At 36.9% G+C, this 21,221-nt stretch overlaps 1 protein-coding gene across 1 annotated transcript; it reads left to right on the top strand.

Annotated features, from left to right (window-relative positions):
- Window positions 1-763: 763 nt before the first annotated feature.
- On the top strand, window positions 764-2,699 carry LSM1B (Small nuclear ribonucleoprotein family protein). Its single transcript, XM_078991282.1, has 5 exons — window positions 764-1,225; window positions 1,784-1,852; window positions 1,948-2,063; window positions 2,162-2,224; window positions 2,382-2,699. Exons 1-5 carry the CDS (start codon window positions 1,165-1,167, stop codon window positions 2,457-2,459), a joined length of 387 nt encoding a protein of 128 aa, XP_078847408.1. The 5' UTR covers window positions 764-1,164; the 3' UTR covers window positions 2,460-2,699.
- The last annotated feature ends 18,522 nt before the right edge of the window (window positions 2,700-21,221 follow it).

Here is a 21,221-nt window from a genome sequence, read left to right as displayed (position 1 = left end):
TTGGGGTTCTCCCTCGAATCCATATCCACGGAACTTGTTTAATGATTTTTCTTATGCAGAAAGTAGAGAGGGTATGGTGTCAACGATTGAAGCTTCGACTGATCATAATGATGACTTGTTTGAGATGGAAGAGTGACGAGAAGAAGAGAGGGTATGGTCTCGACATTTTTTTTTTGTAAGAATGAATATCAAAAACCCTAAAAACGTCTGGGGTATAAGGTAATCAGGTATAAGTTCCCTTTTCCTATTTTTTTAAAATAAAATTACCAAAATATAAAAATTTAATATGTATTACTTTTATAACAAGGCGGGTACCCGTCAGTACCGGTTCAAGTTAACCGTCGATTCTGGGTACCCAATATTGGAACAGGAACTAGCGGGTATCCAATGGATATCGACTTTAGGAGCTGGAACCGCCTAAGGTAGTTTCAATTTCAGAACATACAGTTTCGAAGCGGTTCCGGTTCCAAAAACATGTACTCGTTTCTGGTACTCATCTCTAGTTTAACTAGTAATATGCAAACAAGCCCTTACAAGTAAATCTTAAAACTAGTTCATTCTAGTAACTTCTTCCGATTCCAATTAAATCTTTACGATCACGTGTCATTGTCTAGATAAATTTTAAGCATAGGAATTACGAACATGGATTCTCGAATTCAAGATCCCATTGTCATTATTATAACAAAAGGGAGGAATCCATAATACTTGATATCTTCAAGGTCTAATTAATAAAAATGTTGAACTAAAAGACTCAACTTGGACTGTTGGTGAAATATTAAACTCCACGGGAGTCACCAGGTCAGCTCCCCTCCCATCGCCTCATATCTTCCAAACGCTCCCCAGATTTGGGGTTAGTTAATTTAGGGTTTATAGATAGATCTGAAAGAGAAGACCACCACTCTTTCTTTACGTTTTACAGTTCGAGAGTGTGTATTGAGTTCAAGATTCGGGGATACTTACAGGGGTTTCTATCGATTTAGTAGTTCCGCTGATTTGGCTAGGGTTTTTAATCTTGCTGTTTCATCACTGCAAATAGGAGAATTGTAGAAGTAGGTATAATTTAAGGCGAGGAATTAAGAGCGAGAGGCTGTCGCCAATGCAAAATTGTTCGTTTTTTCAAAGAATTTTTCGGTGATTTTTCATATACCGAAAAGTTTGAATTCAATGTCGTGGGCAGGACCGGAAGATATTTATCTGTCAACTTCTCTTGCAAGCTATCTTGACAGTAAGTTCTTGATTTCGATTTACTCTTACATTCTCTTGATTTCACTCAGTTGGATGTTTTCCCTTTCTTTGATTCACATCTTTCTTGTGTAGAATTTACAGATGCTATGCATCTAATAAGTTATTCCTTTTTTTCACCAATTAAATCTTATCATCGTTTATGGCGTTAATGGGATGAGCATATTACTATCATGATTAGTTTTTTGTATATGTTTGTGATGTAGTAATAGATTTCAATTGTATCATATGAATTACTCTACTCTTTCTGCCCAATCTATTTTCTTGCTTGATGTTAATCATTCAAGAAAATTAAACTACAGATGTCGATATCAATGCTAGATAACATGATTTGTTAATTAATGCCATTATTGTTAAAAAACAAAGAGAATATTGTTGATTCTTATAACGATATTGTTTACAAGTCTTATCTTGTACCAATTATATTTCATATAACTAAACTTTGATGGTATAACGCATCCTTTTATTGATCTAATTAGAAGTCAAAAAAAAGTTACTAACTTTATCATGTAAAACGACATAATTTTACATTTTTGTACAGAGAAGCTTCTTGTATTGCTACGAGATGGCAGGAAGCTATTGGGGATACTTCGGTCTTTTGATCAATTTGGTACTAAATTCTCATTAATCATCAAAACTATATTAATAATCTATGATAATTAAACCTCACAAGTGATTTTCTTTTTTTCTTTTTTTGAAATGCAGCAAATGCTGTTCTTGAAGGTGCATGTGAAAGAGTAATTGTTGGTGATCTTTATTGTGACATTCCATTAGGTCTTTATGTAATTCGTGGTGAAAATGTTGTCTTAATTGGGGAGCTGGTATGCTGAATAAACTTTAAAACATTTATTTATTTATTTGTTATTATTACTATTATCATTATTATTATTGTTAATGCTTTGTTGACATGAAATGTTAGGAATTGGAGAAGGAAGAACTTCCCCCTCATATGACTCGTGTTTCAGAAACTGAGATAAAAAGGGTAACTTTTGCAATGTTGCTATTAAATTATTAATGTTATTATATACTTTTTTTTTAAATTGTGTATATGATTAAAGAAAAAAAATATATAAAACGAATATGAAATGTTAAGAGTTAATAATAATAATAATAATAATAATAATATGTTGTGTGTATAGGCTCAGAAGGTGGAGAGGGAGGCTTCGGATTTGAAGGGTACAATGAGAAAAAGGATGGAGTTTCTTGATATGGATTAAGGAGGAGGGGTAAAATGGTAATTTGCTGTCTTTGTAACCATGTCTTCCGCAAATATTATCGCGGGTGGTGGATTATATTATATGCTCTGGTTTGATTTGATTTGATCATCTGTTTTTTTTTTCTTGTCTCTAATTATAAATTGCATAGTTTTTCTGTAACATTGTCAAGCCTTTGTTTTTAATTCCCTGATTTATGATGTTTAAATAATTATTATTATTATTATGTATTATGTTTTCTTACTTGAAGTGCCATTTTTACAGTTTTGACCTAATGTAGGGGGATTGGTGCCTTAGGGGTTAAATAAAAAAAATAAAAAAAATAAAAAAGTAGCCTAAATGGGTTAAATTTCGATGAAGTGTATTTCTAATGTATTTTTAAAATGATTCATCCTTAATCAAATTATCTCCCATTTACATGTTTCCTCATATATCTCTTTCTCCATCATATCTTTAACATCGGGAGAATGAAATAGTTGTTCCAAAAGAGATGAAGAATATCATACATATTGATATGTTTTGTTTCTTGCATTCATTTTGATATCATTATTGTCATCATTGAAATCATTATTCATCAAATTATCTTAAAGAAATTACTTTCTATTTGCTAATCTCTTCCCTAGGTTCTCATTATCATTAAAAGTGCAATGAACTTTTTATATTTGAAAACCAATCTAAAATTCAACAACATCGTAAATCAAGAATATTCAAAAGATTCAATCAAGAATAATACCAGGGTATGTATGTCTTTTCACTGGCTGAATTTTCATATCAATAGAATCAGAATAGTTATTGTAAGCCCGTTTGAGGAACACTAGACTATAGGGTGAAAAAGATAAGAAAAAATTAGGTTAATTTGTTGGAATAGATTTCCAAAAAGTTGTTAGATTTGATCAAATACCCTTTTCACGCACATGAAAGGGACGTTCCCCTAAAAAAAAAAGGAAAAAGATATGATATACAAAATTTGTAATGATAGATATAGATATATAATTGAATCTTTGATATGGCCTACTCAACTGCCATTGCGGTGAATCACTATTGTATTTCTTGTTAAAGAAATAAAAGACATAGTTGGCTTAATAGTCGCTATGTTTTCCCTTAACAGTTAATATGGACATTAATTTTTACCCAAATGTGTTCAATCATTCTGATAAAAGGTTAATGTCAAGAAATTTTATGTCAAATAATTATAAATTCGACTTATACAGCATAAAATTAAAACCCCATTTTGGGTATCAACCCACCTTTAACAAAGAAATGGTAAACAACGTATTTACCTTCATCATTCCTCATATTTCTTTAGAAATTTTTTGTTTTTAAATGAAAATACGTTTGAGCTTTTATCAATTTAGGATCTACACCAGTGGACACTCCACAATTGTGACGGTGCCAAAAGATTGGATTATTTACAAGGTTGAAAGGTGTGATAACTCATACCTTTATTTGTGTCCAATATGAGAATAGCTCTATTATGCTATGTATTGACAATTCATAATTTTTTTTTTTTTATAAAAAACTGTAGCAGAATATTGAAGAGCAAATATAACATTAGCCTCTCCGGTATAATATCCATTTGGTGTGGGGATGATGTGGTAGCAACCTCGCCATGTCAAACCCATCTTCTAGGCATGTAGGCGGAGTGTAAGTGGGTTGCCTATTGGCTTTTGAGAGAGATTATTATTTTATTAAATTTTCCAATTTTACACCTATAAATACTTACCAACTATCAATTAACATTTCCAAACTCCAACCCATTTTTTCCATCCTATCTTTCACAGTAAACTACAAGAATGATCCCATGTTCCTAACTTTTTTTTTTAATTGAACCGTCTATATAGTATCCTTTTGTTTTGATTCCGGTCCCTAATCAAGAGAAAAAGACAATGCAGATTTAGAAGTAAGATTAAATAGGTGTGTGGGTTAGCCATTCTAAAAAAATTACCAAATGGTTTTGGTCTAACCGTATCTCAGGTGCGTTGGAAATGTTTTTCTCCTTAAGTAGTTGAGGTCTGAAAGTTCAAGTCTTGTAGTGGACAAAAGGTGTAGATTTTGGAATAAAATTAAATGGTTGTGTGTTAGCCGTTTAAGAAAATCAAGATAAAAAGGCAAATGTGGATATATATATATATATATATATATATATATATATATATATATATATATATATATATATATATATATATACTTTTTTGTATTTATTAATTTATTCAAAAATAATAAAATATGTGCCATTTATTCATATTCTTCCTTTATGCCCAAAGACAAAGATGAACATCCTTTATTTGCTTGTTGTTCCTCAGTCACTCTCATCTACTATCCCTACAACAACCACCACCACCACCGACCCCTTTTTTCCTCCCTCCTCCTATCTCTTCAGCGGAAATCTGCATCACCCCGTCCTTTTTCTTAGCCAACACCTATAGAAGAACAATCAACTTGCATCTCCAATTCCCTTCCCTTCAATTCGAACCCATCTATTTCCATGAAAACCTAAAAACATATATATAAGCAGTTCACATTAAACCCAAATGCTCATCCATTTAAATGTTGCTCGTCTCTGTATGTGGGAGTCCATATCCTTTTTATAGATCTCTTGGTCTTCCTTCTACTTATTCAACTTATCGCTAAATCTTTTTATTCATCAACCCTTCCTTTTGAGGAAGATCATGAGTTACTATCGTCCCTAATGATGACACACCCTTATCCGATTGCAAGTAATTACCATAATAGTCTTCAACTGAACTTCAAATCTAACCATTGTCATAATCGATAACAATTGAAGCGCGAAACTCCATTTCCTAGTAACGAAACATCATCGATGGCCTTCATCGAATCACCAGGGTTAAGATTTCTGAGTTAGGTTTAACTAACTTTGAGAAACCAAGCTCGCATTCTTGGAATTGAAGGCATGTTTGATGTGGTTAGGTATTCACCATAACAACTTCTCAATAAAATGTAGCCTTCATCGATGATTTCCGTTGTCCAATGTGAATTCCTTGTTGATCAATCTCGGTCTATGCAATTATCGCGGCCAAAATTTCAATAGCGGTTACAAGCCCCTATTTGAAATCACGGTTTTTGCGGTGATATAGCGGTGCTATAACGTTTTTTTTAATATTACATATAATTTAATAATTTTATATTATATTTAGAATTAATTGATGGGTTTTATACAAAAGAACATTCCTATATGCTCATACAAAACCCTAAAGCTTGGATCCGGGCTTCTTTATTTTACATGCAATTCATCCAAGACTTGAAACCCTAATCTTGCATATATAGAAATCGAAATCTATAATAAACTAGTTCAGATGATACATTTCAATGTTTACAAGAATCCTTTGATCTTCAAGAAGCTTAGTGCCACAAGTGTAACACCTCTAATAGCTCACAAACATCACAAGCAAGAGAATGATGTAGAGGAAAGAGGATGAGATGGAAAAAGTTGGTCTTCTTCTTGAAGATCCATTTGCACCTAACTGTCTTACGATATGGTACATTGTCAACCAAGTTCCAAACTTGATTGTCATACATGGATTGTATCTCGCTGTCCATAGCCTCTTTCCATTTAACAGTCTTAGGGTCTGCCATAGCTTCCATGTAGTTGTTAGGTTCATCCAGACCTATCAATGTGTTATCACTGATAAGTGTATCACCTTCAGCAATAATATAGAAACCATAGTAATGCTTAGGTGCATTCCTAACTCTCGTGGAACGCCTCAGAAGTATATACTCATTTGTCACACCCCCAAAACCGATGAACGGCGGAAACGTTCTGGGGTGGAAGGCGTCATGTACAGTATCACAACAATGTAAAGTAGTAAACAAGCAACAACATCATCCATTGCGTTAATAACATAATTTCATACAAGTGTGTTCTGTCAAGTTATATAGACACCAAAAATATACATCAAAAATAAAATAGGAGTCTTGAAAACGCTCCTTCTTCTCAAAATTCGGCGCCTGTACCTATCTACTGGTGACCTGAGAATACAAGTTATTTTGAAAGAGTTTATCAGCTTTAGAGCTGGTGAGTTCATAAGTATATTAGTGTCTGAGTTTGTATGAAAGCATTTGTAAGGTGTTTTGTAAGATGTATTGTGTATGGTTGTAAAAGTTTTGTATTTGTTTGATCTACTCTAGAAAACCCTATGTTTCCTACTAAAAGTAGCCTTCTACCAAGGCATCTAGTGTTTGTGTGTGTATCTTTTGTAAAAGTGTGTATTTTCCCAATTCCGATTATCATTAACCAAAAATATAGTTTCTACATTACCGTGCATCGTGTGAATATCACAAAGTACAGTGTAAAGGGAAAATGTTTTAATACTGTAACGTAGTTTTAAGTAACTACTGCTATACTAATTACCTTAAGCTAATTGTATATTTTAAGGTAACATGTGATCGGCCTGTATCTTGCTACCGACTCAATAGTAAAGTGACAATGTAAGATGCCACAAAAATGACGTTTGACACCCGTAGACTTGCAAGTCCCACTGTAGCGAGCAGCAAGGTGTAGGATAGTCAATCTAGTATAGATCTATACACAAACTCATACGCTCCCCAATTAAGGAGATTCTGATACAAAAACAGTCATGGCAGGTAGTTCCATGCCCTGTTTAATGGCTCACATAACTGTGTTTATATATATATAATGTATATGTAATGTATATGTGTGCTAGCTGTATTGTGCGTTCTTTCTCTATCTAGCCTGTATGTTTGTTTCTCGTTGTAGTGTCTAGTGTTTGTTTCTCCTCACTCTGTTTCATGTTTGATTCTCATCATAGTATGTATTGACTCATGTATCAACTGACTCATTATATGTTTCATTGTTCTAGTAATAGTATCTTCCTAAACTACCCCTATGGTAGCTTACTTGTAAAGTATGAACATCTCTGTATGCTCTTGCTACCCAAGGGCATGGAATTGAATGAAAGAAATAACCTTTTATATCTATATACATATACATAATATATAACTAGGATTCAAACGACCTTCAGACAACTAATCTTGATACCCTAAGACCACATCAAACAAGAACAGGAAGCAGGGTAGACTAGCAGTCCTAAGTCCTTTCAATCCTACTTATATAACTATATTTATACAGATACACAGAATATAAGTTTAAAAGAGTTTAAGTAAAAGTATTTGACCATTAAAAGAGTTTGTAAGACAATTTGAGGTAAAACAGTTTGATAAATAGTTTGGAAAGTAAGAAAACCATTTGCTTGGTAGTCATTAATCACATATGATTGATATAATAACTATAATTGTTCAACTTGTATTCCCCCCATAAAAGCATTTAAAAACATTTCAAAGGTTTTTTTAGGGGTATGAACTCACCTGTAGTGAGTGGTTTTGATGATAATGTTGGATCTGTTGCTAAGTATCAAGTGGTAACTTGAGTACACACGCGAATCCTATTTAGCATATATTGGCACATATATGAATATAATTAGTGTTATGAACAACTAATTAACGAACTGGGACCACCTTAGGGACCAGTAAACTCTTCTTTTGAAGTGTTACAACCATAAATGATTGTACGAAGGGTTAAAAGGCTATACAAGAGAGTGTATGGCCAAAATACACACTATATGTGTGTGTGTGCGGCCATGTGTGCGGCCAAGTGTGCTGCCAGCACATGTGTGCGGCCAGGTGTGCGGCCTGGTGTGCTGCCAGAAAACATGGTGTTCTTGGTGTTCTTGGTGAAAGATGTTACCTTTCCGGATGATACTTGAGAGGATTTTCGACTCCTAGCTTTGTAGAAGTGCAAGAAATGATCAAAATGACCATGGATAGTATATATATGAGGGTGTGTGCGGCTGGAGGTGTGTGTGGTTGGCCTGTGTGCGGCTGGCTGGCTGCACACACCAGTTTTGGTGTGTTTGGCTCGTTTTTCCAATGCTACAACCAAACTAACCCATCCTACGACACGTATCTCAGTTATACTAAGCTTTAAGCACTATTTAGACCCAAAACTTCATTATAAAATAGCAAAACAAAGCTAAATTTGATATAAAAGAAGAATGTAAGCTAGAAATTTCGGGTTGTCACATCATCCCCTCCTTAGAAGGAATTTCGTCCCGAAATTAGAATTTAAAAAATTACAAGCAATTAAGTAAAAAGATGAGGGCATTTTCAGTTTCATCTGATCCTCTCGTTCCCAAGTGAATTTAGGTCCTCGCTTGGCATTCCAACGAACCTTCACTATTGGGATACGACTTTATTTCGTTTGCTTGACCTCTCGGTCCATGATCTCTACTGGCTCTTCCACGAAATTGAGGCTCTCGTTGATCTCGATCTCGTCGAGTGGGATTACAAGATTCTCGTCGGACAGACACTTTTTCAGGTTCGATACGTGGAAGGTAGAATGTACGTTACTAAGTTCGCTCGGTAGATTGAGTTTGTAAGCTACTGGGCCAATTCTAGCGTGAATCTCGAAAGGCCCAATGTACCTTGGATTTAGCTTTCCACGCTTTCCAAAGCGTATCAAGCCCTTCTAGTGTGAGACCTTCAATAGAACACGGTCACCCACCTGGAATTCCAACGGTTTTCTACGTTTATCAGCGTAGCTTTTCTGTCGGTCTCTGGAGGCTTTCAATCATTCACGGATCTGAACGATCTTCTCCATCGTTTCCCGTATGATCTCCGGACCTGTGAGAGTGCTTTTAGGAACTCGTCCTTTAGCTAACTGGGTATCACCCACCTCATCCCAGCACAGAGGGGATCTGCACTTGCAGCCATAGAGGGCCTCAAAGGGAGCAGCCTTTATGCTTGTGTGATAACTGTTGTTGTAGGAAAATTCGACAAGGGGTAAATGAGTATCCCATGCCTTCCCAAAGTCGATCACGCAGGCTTGAAACATATCTTCCAAGGTTTGAATAATCCTCTCACTTTGTCCGTCTGTTTGCGGATGGTAGGCTGTACTCATGTCCAATCTAGTTCCTAGGGAATTCTGTAGCGACTGCCAGAACCTAGAAGTGAACCTACTATCTCTGTCCGAGATAATGATATGGGAACACCGTGCAGTCGTACTATCTCCCTAACGTAAGTTATTGTAAGTTTTTCCATCTTGTCTGTTTCTTTGTGTTGGATTAGTGTCTAAGTCCATAACTATTTTGGTATGTACTTGACCCGATTATGAGCATGGTCCTTTTGGGTTGCCATCACCATAGCAATATGTAGGATGATTTAAGGAGAGAAAGGTTTAAATATGATTTATTAATATATTACGAGAATAATATATTAAAGGAGAAATCATATTGTTTAATTGATATTAGTCAAGAATTAATTAAGAATTAATTTTGTGGCTAAAAGAGATTAATTAAATTTAGGGGATTGGACTGCAATTATTAGATAATTGAGTTATTGGGCTAATGAATGCTAAAGGAATAAGGGGTGAATGAAATTATGATGGGATCCCATCATATTTTCGTCCATGGCCTTATCCAGAAGGTTCCATGGGCTGCTTAGAGTTTAAGCTGTCCATTAGGGTTTTGACTGAAACCCTAGCAGACCACACAAGTATATAAAGGACCCCTTAGGCTCCAAAAACGTGGACAACTGATTCTCTAGGGTTCTAGTCGTTTTTGGGCAGCCTCCTTTCTTCTCCTCTTCATCCAAGTTGCATATGGTGTTTGTGACTCCATTAGAGGTGCAACACTTGAGGCACTAAGCTTTTGAAGCCAATCCAAGCAAGGAATTGATTGTTATTGCTATATAACAATCAAAGGTAATTCTATAAACCCTAATTCAGTTTATAATATGTTAGATCTAAGTTTGTTAGTCTTGGATTCAAATCATGTACAATAGAGAAACCTAGATCCAAGCATTAGGGTTTGTATGAGCACATAGGATTGTTCTTATGCCTAAAACACATCAGTGGTATCAGATCCTTGATTGGTTTCAGTTGTATGTGATGCTTAACTGTTTTGTTTGCTGAAAAACGAGTTTTTTGCCTCTGCCCGACTCAACTCGGCGAGTCAGTGCATCAGGCAGAGGGTATTTCGGGATTTAGCTGCTGTTTTGACTTGGATTTGATGCTTAAATTGTTTTATGAAGTTAAAATCCAAATTTTATCTTAATTATATGTTTATCCTTGCCAAAACAATAGATAATTTCAAATCTTTTAAATATTGGTTGTTTATGTGATAAATATGGATTGTTTAAAGTTATTTGGTAATTATCTAATGACTAAAATAAGATTAGGTCAAATATAGATAATTATGAAATTAATTGTTTAATTTGAATTATTTGTTGTTTGATCCCTAATGTTTTGAAATGTTTCAAAACTTGCCCTCTAGTTTTGGAGTTTAAAAGTTGATTAAAAGTTTAATTTTGAAATGTTAAATTCTAAAACCCTAGAAATTTGAAAAGTTCAAATCACACCCTTATGGTTTTATTAATTAATTAAAGTGTATAATTAAAAGTGATTTAATAAACCCATAAAGTTTTGGTTTACATTTAATTAAATTAAAAGTATAATTTTACTAAATTAAACCATCTAGTATTTTAAAAGTGTAAAATACACCCTATACTATATATAACATTAAAAGTCTAATATTATATATGTATGAATAAACAGTCAGTCTTACCATTAGTAGGCCTCATTCACGAAGCTGGTCTATAAGGGGTGTTTAAGGAAATTTCCTATAAAATGGCGATTGAATGGGTATCCACTCTTACCCACCGCACTCTTGACTAGTTGAGGGTCATTAGCCGAACGGGTAGGATAGGACAGAAACCTTCCATTATAAGTATAATGAAGTACAAAGTAACTAAACGCTTTTTCAAATTCCCAAATCATAGTTACTTTAGGCAAAATGTGAAATTGTATGCTAACCCATGGAATTACACTTCGTACCCTTGTCAAACGTTAGTGGAGCGTGTGTGGTTAATCGACACACTAATTTGGGGATGACATTGGTGGCTAAGGGTGGCTCGATGCTTATCATAGATCAATGGAGCGTGTGTGGCTAACCGGCACATTGATTAGGTGATAGTAGCATTGGGTGCACCACGTGATTCGTATGGTTATTCACACCTTGTTTGTGATCCTCGGCATCCCAGTCACAAATAGTAGGGCATAATCGAGATTAAACATGCCATTGAAAAATTTCAATGAATCTCAAAAGATCTAGGAGTTTCAATTCATTTAAAACTTAAACTTCTTTTTCGTTTTTCATGGTGGGAATTGGTAAATCGTCATTTACCTACCTTCAAATATTCTGCAACTAGATTACGGTATCCGTCTTCTAGGTTGTAGTGTATTGTGTTGGATCCTAGCTTGATGTTTCATTTGGGTGTTGCATCAAGAATTCTAATCAACTTAACTTGAATTTTCTCCCTTTTGTAGATGTCTGAATCTTACAATGGTCTTCCCAAATCCTTTGGAGCAAGCTTTCCAAATGAAGATGACGTTCCGAGATACGATCAAGGAAATGAGAGTCATGCTTCACTTCCTCCACTTCCTCCAATTGTTCTCCCTGACCCACAAGTTCAAAGGCTTGAAAAGTTCAAGCTCACTCAAGCCCTTTTGTCAAGTAAGCACGAAGATGGGAAACCTGTGTGTGCACACGTCTTAGAGATGAAGTCACACATTGATAGGTTAAGCATGTTGGGTGTCGAGATTTCAAGCGAGTTGGCTGCTGACTGGGTTCTTCAGTCACTTCCTGAATCATATAGTGAGTTCGTTAGAGAGTACTATATGATGGATCACAACGTGACCCTCATTGATCTCACCTATTTACTTATAGCTGCTGAATCAGCAATGATTTAGCATGCTGGTCAAGGAAATTTGTCTGGTGAATCAAACTCCCAAACTTCAATGGACACTGGCAACATTGGAAATCCAGAAAGAACTACGTCTGTGATTCTCCGATGTGCTGTGCCAAAGGAGTCCATTTGCTTTTATTGCCAAGAGAAAGGGCATTGGAGACGAAGCTGCCCTAACTACCTGAGAGATCTAAGAGATAGGAGAGTCAAGACGTATGGCTCTACTTCAGGTAAAATCCATTATCTAACTCTTTTGAGTTCCTATTCTATATTCTTAATACATGATGTGATAAGATTACATTTTGATGTTTTGTAGGATCGAAGAAAAGAGAGGAAGCTTAAGGGAAGAAGTGAGCTGAATCTGATCGTGAAGAAATGGATTTCGATCGCATTACTTAAAGATTGGATTCTTGAGCTACTACTTGGAGTTAGAATAGATTGTTAAGAAATATGTAATAACATAGTTTTTCAATTGAATTGCATTGTAAGGACAAAAAAATTTTCCGCAATAAAATGAATTTTGATTTTTATCTTATTTATTTATCCTTGCAATGGCATGTATGAGAAATTGATGTTTAAAGGTTTCTATTATTAGCAATAATGGATTTGATTCTTAATTGTATTATTTGTGGAAATATCAAAAGTTTACCAAATAGGGAGAGTTTCTTATCGCCCAAGTTTCAAGTGGACAGAAACTTGGAATCATGCAATGTGTATTGTATGATGAATTAAAATTTTTCACATTTGGGAAACTTAGACTAATTCTTTGACAAAGTGTCAATTGAAGGTCTAGGAGATCAAGTACACTAGGTTGTGCATTGATCAAGTCCACCACAAGAGTGACAAAGATATTCGCCATGATTTACTAAAGTCTAGTAAATATGATTATACTTATAAGATTAAGTGTAATTCTGAGTTGATTGAAAGAGTTTCAATGAATAGTAGAACGAATAAAGAAGAATCAAGTAGGCAGAAAGATAAAAGTTTCTCCTTTCTAAGAAGAAGGGAGAGTACCTTTTATGGTGTTTTATGATAAGTCTTAAATATTAAGAACCATGTCTCAATAGATCCTCTAAGTGAGTCTTAGTGCAATTGCATGTCTAAAAAGAGGAATCAAGTATTGTAGAAATGGTTAAATCAATAAGTCAATTATACTTCGTTCCAATATCAAGTCTTAGAGTCAAGATCGTGACATTGAGTGAAAAGTTTTAAGTAGGTTTATAACACTAATCAAATGTGGAACGTGGAAAAGTTTTCTTATTCTTACACATTTGAAATTGGTAAGTTGTGCTGTCTTGGGTAAGACAAAGACCAACTAGGACCAATTATGTGAAGTGTTTTGTCTTGATAAGAACTACACTAACTCTTGAGTATTTGCTTTGTCAAGAAATGTTTATTGACAAGAGAATATTATATGTCAAGGAGTCAGTGGGAGTCTAAATGGTCTTGAAAGGTTGCAAGAACAAATCAAGAATAAACCTTATCGATCATCACTAGCACACGACTTGAGGTTGACAACCTATCGTGCTGATATTATTTTGTTTCTGTGCCATTCCAATTGAATTAATTATGTATGTGAGTTCTATGAGTTCTCATTTGAATGCATACTAAAGCCTTAGTCGATGGAAAGTACATTGATATGTAAGGACAAGTTACTAAACTACTTGGAAGACATGGTGGGCACTCGTGTTACCATAGGGCAAGAAATCAAGATTAAGAAAGTTCAGTCCATATGAGTTTGGATTTGTCGCAAACCTTGGTTTTGGCAAATTCACATGGATAGGAACTCATACACCATAAAATCTAAGTGTCATAAGATTCCCTCCTTCATGAAAATGACTGTGAGGAAATGCTTTCACTAAGAGAGATTTTAAGAAGATAGCGATTGTGAAAATTGTATTCTTAAATTCGATTATGGTTACGACATCCCTTTCCATAGTTCGAATTGTGAGATTTGGCAATTAGTTTGAACATTTGGAACTTAGTAACATAAGTTCTAAATTGTTTAAGCACACATATGAGCTATCTAAGGCAAAGGTGTATAAGTTTAAGAAGCTTAGATAAAGGCTTATCGAAGCTTCTGGTATTAAAAATATGAATTTCAGAAATTCAATCGGCATTGTTTTTCTGGAAGCTCATTTGTTTTCTGAATACATGTCAAAGCTAGTGGGAGCATAAGTGTTATGCTTGTATGATAATAATCATCATGATAGTGGGAGCATAACTGTTATGATTATTATGGCGAGTATTGCAAGTTAGCAATATTAATTATAGAAAAACAAAGATTCAAATTTGCAAAGTTGCATGGGTTGAAAAATTGTTTTTTCTATAATTAAGGGAGAGAATATTATACTTCGTTTCAAAATCTAAAGCTTAGATTGAGAAATTTTAATATTTGCAGTCAAAGGATACATTGTGTGTTCTTAAAATTCGATTATGATTACGGCATCCCTCTTCATAGTTCGAATTGTGAGAACATGACACATCAAATATTATGGCAAAAGATTGGTAAAGTATCATATCTTTATGTAAGACATTATGCATCGTGTTCCATACGCTTCGGGTATAGGATCATTGCAAATGCTATAATATTTACCATTCTAATTTTTTTTCAAATGTCTAGCGCATTAAGAGGGAAAAAGGACTAGAATTGGTTTTGACTAAAATAATTAAACAACCATCAAAGGACGATCCAAAGTTCGCTGAGGATTGGTTGCTTATGAGTAGTTGGGAGTATGGTATTGGATGGACCATATCGACATTATTATGAATAGATAAGATTCTATTAAGAATGAGTTGTCATATGGCAAATGTGGAAATGTTTCCATATTGGGAGTTGGATATTGAGAATCTATGTCTAGATTAGAAACTTTTATGCTAGAAGGATGTTCAAAGGAATGCACTTTGAATGTGAGACTTCACGTCTATAGAATTGTCTTGTAACAATTTCCGATAGAAGTACATTGTAATTTCATTGGCCAAGTCTTGGTGACTTTTGTGCTATGATTTTGCAAAAGGATCATTGCATAAAATGTTAGAATTTAGCATATTTTAGTAGTGGCAAGAACCTTGTGTTCTTACACTAACAGTTAGGATTAAGGAATTGTGAAATGAGCATCATTGGAAAAGTTTTCAGTTGATCTATTTCACAAAGCATGGACCATAGGAAACAAGGTGTGCATGCTTAGAGCATGGGACAATTGTTGTTGTAATTCAAGTAATGAGATGACTATCCAAAACATTAAACGATAATAATGAGTAATCAATATGGTGGTTAAATAGAAGTGTTTTATTTACTCTCACAAGTTTGGGGCCATATAGCATTAAGTATTATTATTGTGTTTCAGTTTGCATGTTTTGACTTCCAGAATAACTAGGTTATTCAAACATCCACAGTCGGTCATACGTTGGGAGTAGGTATGAATAAAGACTGTCATGAATCTGTCTGTAGATTGTCTGAAGTGTTTAGACATGGCACAAGTTTGCTGCAGAGTTCGTGAGTGCTTTGATAAGATTAGAGTATTGAATTAAACCCACGCTCACTTGGATCACTTCATGGTTTTATCACGAGTGATTAGTGAGACGATAATATTGTATATTCTTGAAACCGAGACATGTGAGTTGTCATTTGTTGGTCGGTTGCACATTGATAATAAGTAAACGCACCAGTAACTTGGTGTTATAAAACTTATTGTTGTGTATGATTCGATCAGTAAATGCAAGCGAGCATTTGAGTCGAAGTTTATCCATTCCTTTTACCCAAAGTGGGATAAAAGCGATATATGTGGGCCTCTCGATGATTTAGTAATAACACCTATGCGCTTGGCCAAGCCGGGACTAAGTAGATGTGTTCAATTGTAGTCTGTTATCTGTCGTCATAAATCGGAAGTCGGGAAACAGTATAGAGAGAATGATTGAAATTCATGTCTTTTGTCTATACGATATCTTGAGAATGGAGGAATATATAATCCCTTATCTAGAGGACATGCTATCTGACAAGATCAGAGTTGACAACGGCTTTTAAAAGCTACGATTGCTGATCAGGTTCTGAAGTCATACGGAAAATAGTTATTAGACTTATCCAAGTGGGAGACTGTTGGATTAGTGTCTAAGTCCATAACTATTTTGGTATGTACTTGACCCGATTATGAGCATGGTCCTTTTGGGTTGCCATCACCATAGCAATATGTTGGATGATTTAAGGAGAGAAAGGTTTAAATATGATTTATTAATATATTATGAGAATAATATATTAAAGGAGAAATCATATTGTTTAATTGATATTAGTCAAGAATTAATTAAAAATTAATTTTGTGGCTAAAAGAGATTAATTAAATTTAGGAGACTGGACTGCAATTATTGGATAATTGAGTTATTAGGCTAAGGAATGCTAAAGGAATAAGGGGTGAACGAAATTATGATGGGAGCCCATCATATTTTCGTCCATGGCCTTATCCAGAAGGTTCCATGGGCTGCTTAGAGTTTAAGCTGTCCATTAGGGTTTCGACTGAAACCCTAGTAGACCACACAAGTATATAAAGGACCCCTTAGGCTCCAAAAACGTGGACAACTGATTCTCTAGGGTTTGTAGTCGTTTTTGGGCAGCCTCCTTTCTTCTCCTCTTCATCCAAGTTGCATATGGTGTTTGTGACTCCATTAGAGGTGCAACACTTGAGGCACTAAGCTTTTGAAGCCAATCCAAGCAAGGAATTGATTGTTATTGCTATATAACAATCAAAGGTAATTCTATAAACCCTAATTCAGTTTATAATATGTTAGATCTAAGTTTGTTAGTCTTGGATTCAAAGCATGTATAATAGAGAAACCTAGATCCAAGCATTAGGGTTGTATGAGCACATAGGATTGTTCTTATGCCTAAAACCCATCACTTTGATTGGCAGGAAGTGTGCAGACTTGGTCAATCTGTCGAAGATGACCCATATGGTATCAAGTCCACCCATTGTCTTGGGCAACTTGGTAATGAAATCCATAGTGATCCACTCCCACTTCCATTCCGGGATCTCCGGCTGTTGTAGTAGGCCTAAGGGTTTCTGGTATTCGACCTTGACCTTGGCACAAGTAAGGCATTTACTTACGAAGGTAGCAATCTTTGCTTTCATGTTAGGCCACCAGTATAACTTTTTAAGATCCAGATACATCTTATCTGAACCTGGGTGGACGGAATAACGAGTGTTGTGCGCCTCGTTCATGACCAAGTCTCTGAAACCACCTAGTTTTGGGGTCCAGATCCGGTCCATGAAATAATAAGCTTCACCACCTTTAACTTCCAAGTTCTTATCCATTCCTCTCAGGGATTCACTCGCCACGTTTTCAGGCTTCAAAGCGTCGAGTTGGGATGCCTGTATTTGCATGGATAAGTGTGAATGGATAGTCATAGTCAATGATTTGACCCTACGACCAAAGTATTCCTTCCAACTTAGGGCGTCTGTTACTACATTGGCCTTGCCCGGATGATAACGAATTTCGCATTCGAAGTCACTAAGTAGCTCGACCCACCGTCGTTGTTTCATGTTGAGCTCCTTCTGGTCGAAGATGTGTTGTAAGCTCTTGTGGTCTGTAAAGATAGTGCTCTTCGTACCATACAAGTAGTGTCTCCAGATCTTAAGAGCAAACACAACTGCTCCTAGTTCAAGGTCATGGATCGTATAGTTGACCTCATGTGTCTTCAGCTGTCTTGAGGCATAGGCGATGACCTTACCTTGCTGCATCAAAACACATCCGAGTCCTTGATTCGATGCATCGCAATAGACCATGAAGTCTTCTATTCCTTCGGGAAGGGATAGTATTGGCGCGGTGCACAAGGCTCGTTTGAGCGTTTGAAACGCTCTTTCCTGCTTCTCTTCCTAGTCAAAGGATACGCCCTTCTGGGTAAGTGTTGTAAGAGGCTTAACTATGCGGGAGAAGTTCTGAATAAACCTACGATAGTAGCCAGCAAGGCCTAGAAATTGACGAATTTCTGTAGGCGTCTTCGGTGCTGACCAGCTCTCAATGGCTTTAATTTTGGAAGGATCCACATGTATTACCTCTTCGCTAACCACGTACCCTAAGAATTCGACTCGTCGAATCCAAAATTCGCATTTCGAGAACTTTGCGTAGAGCTTCTCCGAACGTAATGTTTCGAGGACTTGTTGCAAATGTTGACCATGCTGCTCCTTACTATGAGAGTCGATAAGTATGTCATCGATGAAGACGATGACGAACTGATCTAAGTACGGACGACACACCCTATTCATTAAGTCCATGAATACTGCAGGCGCGTTTGTTAATCCGAATGGCATCACTACGAATTCATAGTGCCCATAACGAGTTCGGAAGGATGTGTTCGGAACATCCTCCCCTAGCACTCGTAATTGGTGATATCCGGATCTTAAGTCAATTTTTGTAAAGAAGTTCGCCCCTTGAAGTTGATCAAATAAGTCGTCGATCCGAGGCAACGGATAACGATTTTTGAGCGTCAGTTTGTTGAGATCCTTGTAGTCGATGCACATACGAAATGATCCATCTTTCTTCTTGACGAACAAGACTGGAGCTCCCCATGGTGAGAAACTTGGTCTTATAAAGCCCTTGCTGAGTAGTTCGTTAAGTTGACCGGTCAGTTCTTGCATCTCTGCAGACGCTAGACGATAGGGTGATTTGGCTACTGGGGTAGCCCCTGGAACTAAGTTGATTCGGAACTCGACTTGACGTTGCGGAGGTAATCCTGGGAGTTCTTCTGGAAAGATGTCTGGAAATTTGCGTACCACTGGGATGTTCTGAATGTCCTTCGTTTCTTGGCTCACATCGACCACATGAGCGAGGAATGCATGACATTCCTTTCGCAAGAATTTCTGAGCTTGGATGCTCGAGATGATACGAAGGTTCGTGCCAGGTTTGTCTCCATAAATTATTAAGGTTTCGCCAGACAGAAGATTTAGGCGAACCGCCTTTTCATAACACATGATATCGGCACGATGACAACTCAACCAATCCATGCCGATAATGACGTCGAAACTTTTAATTGAGACCGACATGAGATCGATTGAAAATGAATGGCTATCCAAAGTTAGGGTACACCCTATGAATATGCTGCTAGTGATTTCTGTCTTTCCATTAGCCATCTCTATAGTGAATGGTTCAATAAGTGCTCGTGATTTTTGCCTAAGTAAATGAGCAAATTTTTGGTTCACGAAACTCCTCTCCGCTCCACTATCAAATAGAATGCATGCATAAGAGTTATCAAAGAGGAACGTACCAGTGACCACTGTGGGGTCGGCAACCGCTTCCTCATGACCTATGGCCAGAACTCTTGCCGATCCACCGGCAAACCCTGCCTTCGGGCAGTTTCTTTTGAAGTGGCCTACCTCGCCACATCCGTAGCAAGTTTGGCCCACTCCAGCGTCGAGGACTTGGGTGATTGGCCTCGCCGGAGCTTTGCAGAAATGGGCAGTGTGCCCCTTCCTGTTGCAGTTTACACACTGCATTTCCCGACAGGCTCCCACATGGTGGTAGTTACATTTGTTGCAGAGCGGTAGGCTTCCAGAATACTGCTTTAACGGAGTAGCAGTAGGGGCAGGTGTTGTCGCCGCATGTACTGCCACGACCTGCCTTTTCTTGGCAGCCTTATTCTTTTTCTTGTCATCCCAGAATTTCCGCTTGGACTCAATGGTTCTTGCAGGCTCTGAGATGGCCAGGGTAGTTGTTGTTGTTGCAGCCGGGGTACAAGCCCCATGGTCAACCAGCCGCTGTGCCAATCGCTTGGCACTATCAAATGTAGCTGGATGTGAAGCCAATATATTTCCTTGGTATGGGGGCACCAGTCCACATATGTATCTCCCGATCTTCTTTCCCTCTGAAGAAATCATGTTGGGGCAGAGGGCCACCAGTTCACAGAACCTGGCGGTGTAGGCAACTACGTTGGAGCCCTTCATGGTTAGGCTACATAGTTCTTCCTCCAGCTTTTGGATCTCGCCCCTCGGGCAGTACTCCTCTATCATGAGGTCTTTTAAAGATCCCCAGCCCATATCATTTGCCACTATTAGAGATAGTGACTTAACATGGCTATTCCACCATGTTAGGGCTTTAGTTTCGAAGGTGCAAGCAGCGTACTTCACCTTGCTATCCTCGGAACAAGAGCAGATTTCGAAAACCGATTCAGTTTTCTCAAACCATTGCGAGAGGGAAATGACTCCGCCCGTCCCATTAAAGGATAATGGTTTGCAGTTCGTGAAGTCCTTATAGGAGCACTCTCTCGAGCGCACAGGGGCTTCAACTTGAACAGACTGAACATGATTTCCTCCTCCAGTGGAACATGATGAATGGTATTGAGCCATGGTTGTAGCCATAGCTGCAGCTACAGCAGCATTCATGGCTGTCGTGTCGAACTGAGGAGTAGGTGGTTGAGGAGGTGGTGTTTCGTTATTAGGGTTTCTCCTTGGATTTCTGCGAGGCGGCATCTTTGATCTATAAGTTTATGAAGATGAAAACATTGATAAGAATTTAATGGAAGAATTTATGAATATGACTCATGGACTAACTCTACATAGCCCAACAATACGATTTAATGTAGGTCTAGAACTATTAGATGATGACATTTGGATAATAATTCCCATAAGATTAGGTATCTGTCAATATTACTGGAATTGTAGATGTAACAAGTTCGGGAAAAACGGCTAACATAAAGAGGCCTTACATCAACCATAATGGAAAATTTTGACAGACTTCCACCTAATCAAGACCTACCGGGTCTAAGATTTACAAGGATAGGAAATTAGCCTAAAGTTTTTACATAACTAGGTTATATCCAAAAGAAAAGTTAATAAGATCCTATCGGCAACGAGAACCGTTAGAGTGAGTCCTCGAATCCGACAGAAGACGCTCAATGTCCCTTATACGCCTCTCCGATCTTGCCTGTTGAGTTCGAAGTTCCCTGACTTCAGCTCGAGTTTCAACAAGCTCCCTCTAAAGCATTGCATTGTTGACCTGACCCCT

The sequence above is a fragment of the Lactuca saligna genome, chromosome 4, assembly GCF_052625555.1.
Source record: "Lactuca saligna cultivar CGN05327 chromosome 4, ASM5262555v1, whole genome shotgun sequence".
Lineage (NCBI taxonomy): Eukaryota > Viridiplantae > Streptophyta > Magnoliopsida > Asterales > Asteraceae > Lactuca > Lactuca saligna.
The sequence above is the reverse complement of the archived record's forward strand: the minus strand, read 5'-3'. Positions and strand labels throughout refer to the sequence as shown.